We start from the raw sequence: 10,401 nt of genomic DNA on the forward strand, positions 1-10,401 counted from the left end.
AGGGGTCAGGGGGTGCCCAAGGTCGGGGGGGTTAGAAGGGAGGAGGGTGTCCCAGGGTCAAACGCGGTGGGGGAGAATGAAATGTAGGCTCTCCTTGACTTCCTAATCTCTAACAGCTGGATTGGGGGGGAGCGAGCGAAGCGAGCGAGGGGGCGAAGCCCCCCGGGGTTGGCGAGCGAAGCGAGCAAGGGGCGAAGCCCCCTAGTGTGTAAATACAATTTTTCTATCAACATTTTATTGAAGGGCTGAGGGGAGAGACAGAACTGTAAAAACGGCAATTGGTTGTATAGAAGAAAGGGATAATAAGAATAATGATGATGATAACATTCAAGTAAGTTGAAAATCTGACAAAATTAGTTGAAAAGAAATCTTATTCACTTTAATAAAATGAAATAAATAATGAATTATACATGATAGAAGTAAATGATGTGCAGAATAATCATTCGGAAGTATATTGCTAATTTATTAGCAAAAATTAATATACTATATAAGGTATTCCATGCCAAATGAGTCAACGGCTAACTCTCACCCTCTTGAAAATTGATGGCGATTTTTTCTACGATTAGGGGGCTTGAAAAACTATCTCTCAAATTTTTTCAGATTTTTTTGACAGCCCAGTTCGGAAATATGATTTTTTTCAAATTGTTCCGTTTTTTTACAATAACTCGAGTTCTACTCATCCGATTTCGATTTATTAGGGGGCAAAATTTTCCATTTTTCACCACCTATAAGAATGTTTTTTATAATTTTTTTTCCGATCTTTAGATGCTTGAAATAACAAATTTTCGAAAAAAAAGTTGAGAAACTTAAATTTTGCCAATTACGTCACGATCGATTATTTTAATTTTTTTTTCAGTAATTCTTATAATGAAAACGAAAATTTTGAGCCATCATATATGTTGGGTTCCATGCAGGATTTATTTTTTTTATTTTTTCTTTTTAAAATTGCGAAAATTTGGTGAAAACACCTTAAAACGACTTTAATTATGTGTGGAAAAAATATGTAATATACAGGTATATATTTAAATTTACTTCATACTGTTTACAATCAAAGTGAAGCAATGACATTTTGGGGTATTTTGACCGAATTTGCGGAATCTTGAAAATAAAAAATAGAAAATGAAATAGATCTAAGACGAAACCCAACATGTATGACGGGTCAAAATTTTTGTTTTGATTATAGGAATTACTGAAAAAAAAAAAAATCAACCGTGACGTAATTAGCCAAATTCAAGTTTTTCAACTTTTTTTTCGAAAATTCGTTATTTCGAGCATCTAGAGATTGGAAAAAATTTGGACAAAAAACATTCTCATAGGTGGTGAAAAATGGAAAATTTTGATCCCTAATAAATCGAAATCGGATGAGTAAAACTCGAGTTATTGTAAAAAAAAAGAACAATTTGAAAAAAAAATATCTCCGAACTGGGCTGTCAAAAAAATCTTAAAAAATTTGAGAGATAGTTTTTCAAGCCCCCCAATCGTAGAAAAAATCGCCATCAATTTTCAAGAGGGTGAGAGTCAGCCGTTGACTCATTTGGCATGGAATACCTCATATGCAAAATAAGAGCAATTTCCCACTTCTTTTTCCGCAAAAAATTTCAAAAAGCAAAATATGTAGAAAAGCGATTGCCAGTTACTTTTTTAATATTCAGAATTTAAAACCATATAAAGGGTTTTATACTTTAAAGTCGAATTACAGTCAGGCTTTAAGGTGGAATTTGGGGTTAGTTACTTAGACCTAAAGAAAAAAGATGTAAATTTATTAAAACTCAAGAAGAAACTTTATATCGATAAAGTCAGAGACATTCTGGCGAAGTTCCACCAGTCTTCAGAATTCTGGTTTACTCTGAACAAATTCAGGCCGTACTCCTCTACAGTATCAGTTATTTCCTTAGATGAATGGTACCAATTTTATCAGCAAATCACACCCCCAAAAATATTTTTTGAGATCTTCTTCCCCGCTTTCACCGATACTTTATTAGATTCGCCAATTGGTCACAAGAAACTTGTTTCTTGTATTCCTAAACTAAAGCTAGGCAAGGCTCCCGGCCCAGATGAGATTTCAAATGAATTTTTGAAGTTTCTTCTTTCTAACTGGATTCTTTACCTTGAGACTCACTTCAATAAAACATTAGATGCCGAAAGAGTGCCTGATTCATGGGGGTCTGCCGCCTTGTCTATGCTTTTTAAAAAAGGAGATAAACACGATCCTCTGAACTATAGAGGTATTGCCTTATGCAACTGTATTACAAAGTTATTCACACAGATCTTAAGAGACAGAATCCAGAAAGGGGCCGATAGAGAGCAGATTTTAGATGAGAGTCAAGCGGGATTCCGGCCCGGCAGAAGTTGTTTGGACCAGATTTTTGTCCTGAATAATGCAATTCAAATGCAATTGAGATTAGGTAGTATAAAAGTTTATAGTGTTTTCGTGGATTATAGTCGCGCCTTTGACTCGGTGTCGCATCAGAAACTCTGGTCCAAATTGCTGAAGCTGTNACTGTATTACAAAGTTATTCACACAGATCTTAAGAGACAGAATCCAGAAAGGGGCCGATAGAGAGCAGATTTTAGATGAGAGTCAAGCGGGATTCCGGCCCGGCAGAAGTTGTTTGGACCAGATTTTTGTCCTGAATAATGCAATTCAAATGCAATTGAGATTAGGTAGTATAAAAGTTTATAGTGTTTTCGTGGATTATAGTCGCGCCTTTGACTCGGTGTCGCATCAGAAACTCTGGTCCAAATTGCTGAAGCTGTGCCTGACCCCCAAAATTGTCAAGATTCTGAAGTCATTGTATGACTGTGCCTCTATCAGAGTTAAAGCGGGTGGATTACTTTCTGAGGAGATACCAGTCTCTCAGGGAGTTCTACAGGGAGAATCGCTCAGCCCTTTGCTTTTTATTCTTTATATCTCGGACCTGGAAAAATACTTGAGAAGCCTTGGTTTTAAAGGAGTAAATATTAATGGTTAGGATGATGTACTTCTTCTGCTCTACGCTGATGACCTAGTCATCCTGACTGAGAATGAATTAATGTTACAAAAGATTTTAGATGCTCTGCATTCCTATTGCCTAGAAAATGAATTGACTGTTAACTCAGATAAGACCAAGGTTATGGTATTTAGAGAGAGTGGTTATCTAGGTCCCTCAGTAGAATTCATTTATGACTCGAAAGTCTTGGAGATTGTCTCGTCCTATATGTATCTTGGAGTTTTATTCAGCAGTTCTTCTCTGGGTTCTATTGCAGCTCATGAAGCTGTACGTAAAGCTAAACAAGCGAACGGCTCGGTGATCAGTCTCCTTGCCAATTCAAGATGCGATTCATGGAACTCAATGAAGAAGCTGTTCGAATCTATTTCCAAGCCTACTCTATTGTATGCCAGTCCTGTTTGGTCTCTAGATTATTTTGATCTGATTGAATCCGTGCAAATTGCTTTCTTTAAAAGATTAATTTATCTCCCCAGTTGCACTCCCAACTGCACGTTAAGGCTCGAGCTAGGATTGGTTAGAGTCGAATATGCTGTCATGAAGGATACTTTAAACTACATCATTAAAATATTGAAAATGCCAAATGATCGTCTCCCAAAGATTTGTTATTGACAACTAATGAGGTATGCACTCAACCCGAATCCGTACAAGGATCCCTGTAAATTCCGTAAATTTAATTGGATCACTAGAATTAAGGAATTTTTAACTCTTGTAGACTGTCTTGATCTCTGGGGTGATTTCGATGCTAATAGTTGGTTGAGAGCTAAAGAGAGAATGCTGGAGATATAAGAAGGTACTAATCGACCGGGATTTGGCAGAATGGTCCTTAATCACGCATAAGATTCCAATTGAAAGAGGCCCCAATTCTTTTGACAATTCATATCTAACCCGCAGATGCCCTATTGCCATGCTGAGGGTTAAAGCTCAGTTGAGGTTAGCTAGCCCATATAATTGCAAATTCGTAATTGCAGGGAATGTTCACAAACTTCTTCCCTTCGAGATCTGCCGTTGCTGCTCTTCTGGAGCCCGCGAATCGATTCTCCACGTGTTGCAATTTTGCCCTTTTTATAATACTCTCCGCTTAAAGTTTATCTCGCCTTGCTTGCGTGGTTTCAATACGACTGACTATTTGTCCTTTATAAACTCACCGGATAAATCCTTCACCAGATCTCTCTTTTTCTTTCTATCCAGTGCCCTCTCTTTAAGAGAATCTTTCCTTTTAAGCCAGGAGAATTTATACTTTAAACCTGACCAGCTGATAACCCAATACCTGATATTACATGATAAGCCTGAAGATAAAGAGACAGAGTACGATTTTCTGTAAATTAAACCTTCCTCTGCGAAATAAACCCCCCTCTCTGCAGCATCCAACTGTAACTGTAATCTAGTTTATTATTATTTCTTTTTAGTCTCTAATTTTATGATTTTTCTATCTTTAAATTGTTCATTAGAGCCCTTCTAGCCCCTAAGCACACCTATGTTTACACATGTACTTTTATTGATTCTTTTGTTACTTAATTTGTATGAACCTCACCTGTCATAGGGAGTCCACCCCTAGGTGACAGATATAATAAATAAATAAATAATAAATACTTTAAAGTCGAATTATTTCGCACATTTAATACATTTTTGCATGTAAAAAAAATTAATTACGCTATTTAGGACTCAAATATGGAAAAAAACGTCTCGTGATTGTTTTTCTGCACATTTCTTTCAAATTGTAGAGAAAACAATTTTTTTAATCGTTATTTTACATCGCTTCAACCCGGTTGGGGTATACTGCGATGATGATCAAGACTTTAAATGGTTAGATTTCACCATTCTGTCCGGCCGGGTTTTGAACGCGGAACCTTTCGCATGTAAGGCAACGAACTTACCCACCGCGCCAAGCCACCAGGTAAAAAAAAAAAAAAAAAGTTCGCAATCTCAAAAATTATATCATTTTAGGCTTTCTACATGGCGAAGGGATAACAAACAATGAGTTTTCTCACACTAATTATCAGTTTATGTTCACATTACATATAGGGGAAACATATAGAGATCCGTACTTCGATGTCCTGTAATTTTTGAAACTCATAAAAGTCTTCTTTCGACGAGACGAAGAAATTGTCGCATTGGGCATTGAGGAGTGGCTGAATATTCAAATATTCATGTCACCAGTTACGGATGTGATAGCGCAAAAACAGAAATTTATGAATGTCCCGAATTTCTGATATTCATCGAATGTCTCATCACACATTGTAGGGGAGACCAATGAGTTATCAACAATCTTGAGTTAATTAAAACCATGAATGTAAAATTCTTTCGTATTCAAATTCGATTGACATAATATGGACGAATAATAGTTTAGAATGTTTGAGATTCGTCCCTAGTTTTCCTCCTACGTCTATCACATAAAAATGTAGTTTTCCCTAAGAATGACGGCTCAAAACGCGAGCCGATTATCTCGTGGACGGTACAGACAACTGCACACCCAAAAAAATAATGTTTTATTATAAGATTTTCAAGGTCTTCAAATAAAATTTTCACGTCTCCATTTGAAGCCTGAACGTCTTAAGTTGAGAGTTATAAAAGTCTCAATTTAAGACTTGGAGATCTCAATTTAAGGAACTTCCGCAGTAAGTATACTTGGTGAAAATTTCGAAATGGTATAAAGACGCAATATTTGGCTCAAAACTATTCCCAAAATTTCAAGTACCTTGTCCACCCCATTTTCGAGATATACATCGTCAAAAATGGAAAAAACACAAAAATTGAATGTTTGGTGATGCATATCTCAAAAATGGGGTGGACCAGGGACTTGAAATTTTGGGAATATCTTTTTAATGTGGTCAACAACATATGATCCAAATATTGCGTCTTTATACCATTTCGAAATTTTCACCAAGTATACTTACTGCGGAAGTACCTTAAGCTTTCTCAAAGTCTTCAGTCGAGACTCTGGAAGGTCTTAATTTGAGCCTTTTATAGACTCTAATAATGGAGTCTGTGAATTTGAGCCTGTTTTTTTAAGACTTTTGAATGCCTCAAACTTCAGAACTCAACTTGAAGAAAAATTTCAAGCTGGGTTCCGAAAATCTTAACTTGGGGCATTCAAAGCTCTCAACGTGAGACTTTGAATGTCTGAATGTGAGACCTTCCGAAGGCTTAACTAGGCTTAAATTGAGACCTCGAAGTCTTAAATTGAGACTTTTAACACCCTCAACTTAAGACAGTGTCTTAAGCTTCTTATTCACACTTCAAATTCAGACTTTCGAAAATTTTCTTTTAAGACCATTAAAATCTTAAAATAAGGTATTATTTTTTTGGGTATGATTCAAAATTTCATAGACGTAGGGGTGAGTGGAGTAAAATGAAAACTTTGATTTTTTTTTCCAATTTATGTCAAGGATTTATTGAATTCCAAGTGATTTTTTCCATGGAAAGTACGATCTTTCCCCTTTATAATGAACTTAGACTGAACCAATTAATGATCTTGTCAGTGAGTTATGAGCATCGAAAAGAACGTCTAAATTACCCTTTTTACCCCACCCTCTCCTATTTAACATTCCACATTTTTTTTCTATCTTTCCAGCATCTTAATCATCATAAAATTATTAAACCGATTATGTCACCAGCCTCGAGATTATCTCAGTAATTATTGATATTGAAGGAAAATGCCACAGGAACTCTGCAGAAAATATCTTCAGTTAGAGGCGAATGAGCCAAAAGGAACATTTTTTACTTTTTTTTTCAAATTACCCCATTCTATTGAATGTTCAATGAAATTGGATGACTTGGAATTTTTCTTTTCCATGAAAAATACAATTCTTTCTCCTTGAAATGAGCCTAAACTGGCCGTACTTGATAATTTTTTTTCTGTTATAAACATTAGAAATTTATTTTATGGCGGAAGGTGGAATGAGAGAATGGAATAGGAGTTCTTTGTATCCTTTAGGCGAATTCAATAAATACATATTACATTAGAAAAGCCAAAAGTATTAATTTTGCCCCACTCTCCCTTATTAAAAAATCTCAAGAAATTTTATTAACTTGACATTTAAAATTCGAGCTTCAACATTTAGGGGACGGTGGGGTAAAATGGACAGTTTAGACTGTTTAAAAATTATTCGTAGCTCGGAAACAAATTTATCAATTGAGCTCAGTTTAGGCTCGGCATAAAGGGAAAGAATTGTTCTTTGTATTGAAAAATTATTAAATTTTATCAACATTTCAACCCTTTGTTAACATTTAAAAAACAGTCAAAAGTGTCCGTTTTACCCCAACCACCTCTACTCCTAAAATACTTAATTTTCCAAAGACTCGAATAACTATCCCGGCCTCGTCTCACACTCCCAACATTTTCCCCAAACCCTTATCAAAATTCAAATATTCATACCCGTTTTCCGGTATCAGGTAGACCAGCATCACGATTCCCAACACTTCCATTCCCAGTCTCATCACTTGTTGCACAGCTCAAAAACAAGTAAATCCCCAAAACCAACAATGTCCTCGTCCCAACCATACTGGACTATTTTTATCATGAATAAATCCCCCTCAAAATAATCTCGATTCTAATTGCAAAAAATAAAAACACTCAGTGAAAGTGAAAACAAAAAGAAACAACACCTTCCTGGGAACCCCCACCACGATATCAGCAGCAAAATAGATTAACTAGAATCACCAAATAAAATGAAATGATAAAGAATGATAGTGTCCAGAGGAATCATGCTCGTGCTCACATAGTTTCGAGCGCGATTGACTGTGATTGACTGGGGCAAACTAATGTCGTCTGAAGTTTATCCAATTGCTAAATTCACTTTGCACTACTGCTTGGGAGGAATACCCAACCTCTATTCTCTCACTCTTTCCTCAATGCCTCTTTTTCTATTTACTATTCTATTCCAGATTGCTGGCTATAACCCCCTCCAACGGAGTGGGGGCAAGTGTCATATTGCTTTCTCAAAAGTAATTTTTTTTGTGGTGCCCTCTGTCCAATGCTCCAAGAATTTCCCAAAATCAGGGCTTCCTTCCGTGATTTAAAACAACTCTTCTGTCCAATGATTAGAGCGGGTACCCCAGACAAAACTTTTTATATATTTTTTTCTTTCTCTTCTTCCGTAGCAACGTTCCGGTCCCAGTTAAATGTGTAGAAAATCCCCATTAGATAAGACAAATGAAAAATGATTAACAAAAATGAGAAATTACCAATACAAATAACCTATTTTATCTTATCAAATTTTGACATTATTTCGTATACAAAAATTAGGGGAGAGTGGGGCAATACTGCGAACTAATTTTTTTTCAAAAAATTTTCAAAATTTTTTTTTTCAAAAATTTGAATTTTTTTTATTCAAAATTCAATTTTTTGAAAATTGTTTGATTGGGCAAAAATGGGTGGTCAAAAAATTTTCAAAAAGTTTTCAATAATCGAATTTTTAAAAATTGCTTCTTGGCAATTGACTTGAATTTTAATCAAGAAAATTTTCAACAGACATTTTCCAACAGAATCGTGTCGATATCTTTTTATAGAGAGAAATTAGAGTTGAAACAGATATTAATAAATAAACTTCAACTCTATTAAATTTTGCATTGAAGTTTGAAATATAGAGTAGCTTTGGATTTCCTGTTTTACTATTGAAATATCTTCGAAATTATTGATTTTTTTCAATGAACAATTGAACGCACGTCCTACACAACTGATCTTTTGTCCATTTGCGAAATTTGTAAGATGGCTACTTTTCTACTTACAAAGGAAATCACCATAAAACAATGGGAGGAGGGGACGATGAATGTGCAAAGAAAAATTTGGTTTATCACCCCCCACGACAAAACTCAAAAATGAGTTTTTTTTTCAATTTGAAAATCGCAGTGACTAGTTATGACTAGTGTTTCAGAAATTGAACAACATTGTTGAAACATAAAAAATTGAGGAAGAAATCGAAGTGTCCGTTTTACCCCGTTTTTGCTTTACCTTATAACTCCTACAACGCAGTCTTATGACAATGTGTGTGACGTTTTTACTAATTTCAAATGAAGTCGGAACAGGAAATTTGATCCAATTCAACTTATTATTTAAACCGGGTGTCCATTTGGCCCACCCTCCCCTGTTGATTATTTCAATAGCTTCAAATTTATTTTCAATGAATATTTTTTGGAGATCATTATGTAAATCAATTTGACATTTTGTGACTAATTCTTAATAAGGTACTTCCTCAGTGAGTTATACTTGGTGAAAATTTCGCAATGAACTGAAGACCTGAAATTTGGATCATGTGTTGTCGAGGACATGTAAAAACGACTCCCAAAATTTCAAGTATTTTTTCCACGCGAATTTTTGAGATATCCATTGTCAAACATTCAATTTTTGTCTTTTTTAAGTTTTTGTCGATGCATATCTCAAAAATTCGCGTGGAAAAAAATACTTGAAATTTTGGGAATCGTTTTCACATGTTCTCAACAACATATGATCCAAATTTTAGGTTTTCATTTCATTGCGAAATTTTCACCAAGTAGGGGAGGGGAGGGCAAAATGGGGGATGAAAACGTACAGGCTAATTATGAGTGTTTTTTGGTAAAAATTACTTATATTTGAGGTAAAATATGGCTCCAGCATGAGTTGAAATCATATCAATTCAAAAAAAATAATTGAAGGACAAAATGGGAATGCCCCAATTGAAATACCTCAAAATTGCGTTGATTGACTTTAATTATAAATAGTATGAAATTAATTAAAATGTATACTTATATTATATGTTACGTATTTTTTCGATACATAATCGAAGTCATCTCAGTGTGTTTTGACCAAATTCGCGGAATATCGACAAGAAAAGATTGAAAATAAAATGGGTCCAGGACGAAACCTAACATGTTTGACAGCTCAAAATACTTATTTTGATGACAAGAATTAATGAAAAAAATGCGAGAAAAATAAAATATGACATAATTTTGAAAATTCAAGTTTTTCAACTCTTTTTTAAATTCGTTATTATGAGCACCTAGGGATCGGCAAAAAAAATACTCAAAATATTCTTATAGATAGTAGAAAATGGAAAATTTTGATGGGTTATAAATGAAAATCCAATGAATAGAACTGAACTTATTGACAAATGAAGAAAAAATCATATCTCTGAAATGGATTGTCGAAAAAATCTGAAAAAAATTGAGAGATAATTTTTAATTAACTCATCTGGTAGTTATTTGATACTTTTCTCGCAAAGTCATCATTATTTCAATTTTTGCGAAAATTTTGAGGCGCCCCATTTTGACCACCCTGCCCCGTTTTGCCCTACCCTCCCCTATAACTCACTGAAGAAGTACCTGAAACCATCCCTTGTTCTCAACATTTCTTTTTGCCTTCTTCTTTTGCCTGGCTTCTCCACACCGCAGCAGTTCGTGAATGCTCGGAGCTGACCGAAGGGACACGAGAGCTCAC

The 10,401-nt window shown here is 35.1% G+C and overlaps 1 protein-coding gene across 1 annotated transcript in view; it reads right to left on the reverse strand.

Moving 5' to 3' along the window:
* The window catches only part of LOC107046569, a 10,049-nt gene extending 2,162 nt beyond the window's left edge, over positions 1-7,887 (reverse strand). Inside the window, exon 1 of the mRNA XM_015269208.1 lies at positions 7,366-7,887. Coding sequence (XP_015124694.1) covers positions 7,366-7,491 — 126 coding nt within the window. The 5' untranslated portion in view covers positions 7,492-7,887. The remainder of the gene's footprint in view (positions 1-7,365) is intronic.
* Between the last annotated feature and the right edge of the window lie 2,514 nt (positions 7,888-10,401).

Source organism: Diachasma alloeum, unplaced genomic scaffold, assembly GCF_001412515.2.
Source record: "Diachasma alloeum isolate Michigan unplaced genomic scaffold, Dall2.0 Dall_scaffold_01509, whole genome shotgun sequence".
Lineage (NCBI taxonomy): Eukaryota > Metazoa > Arthropoda > Insecta > Hymenoptera > Braconidae > Diachasma > Diachasma alloeum.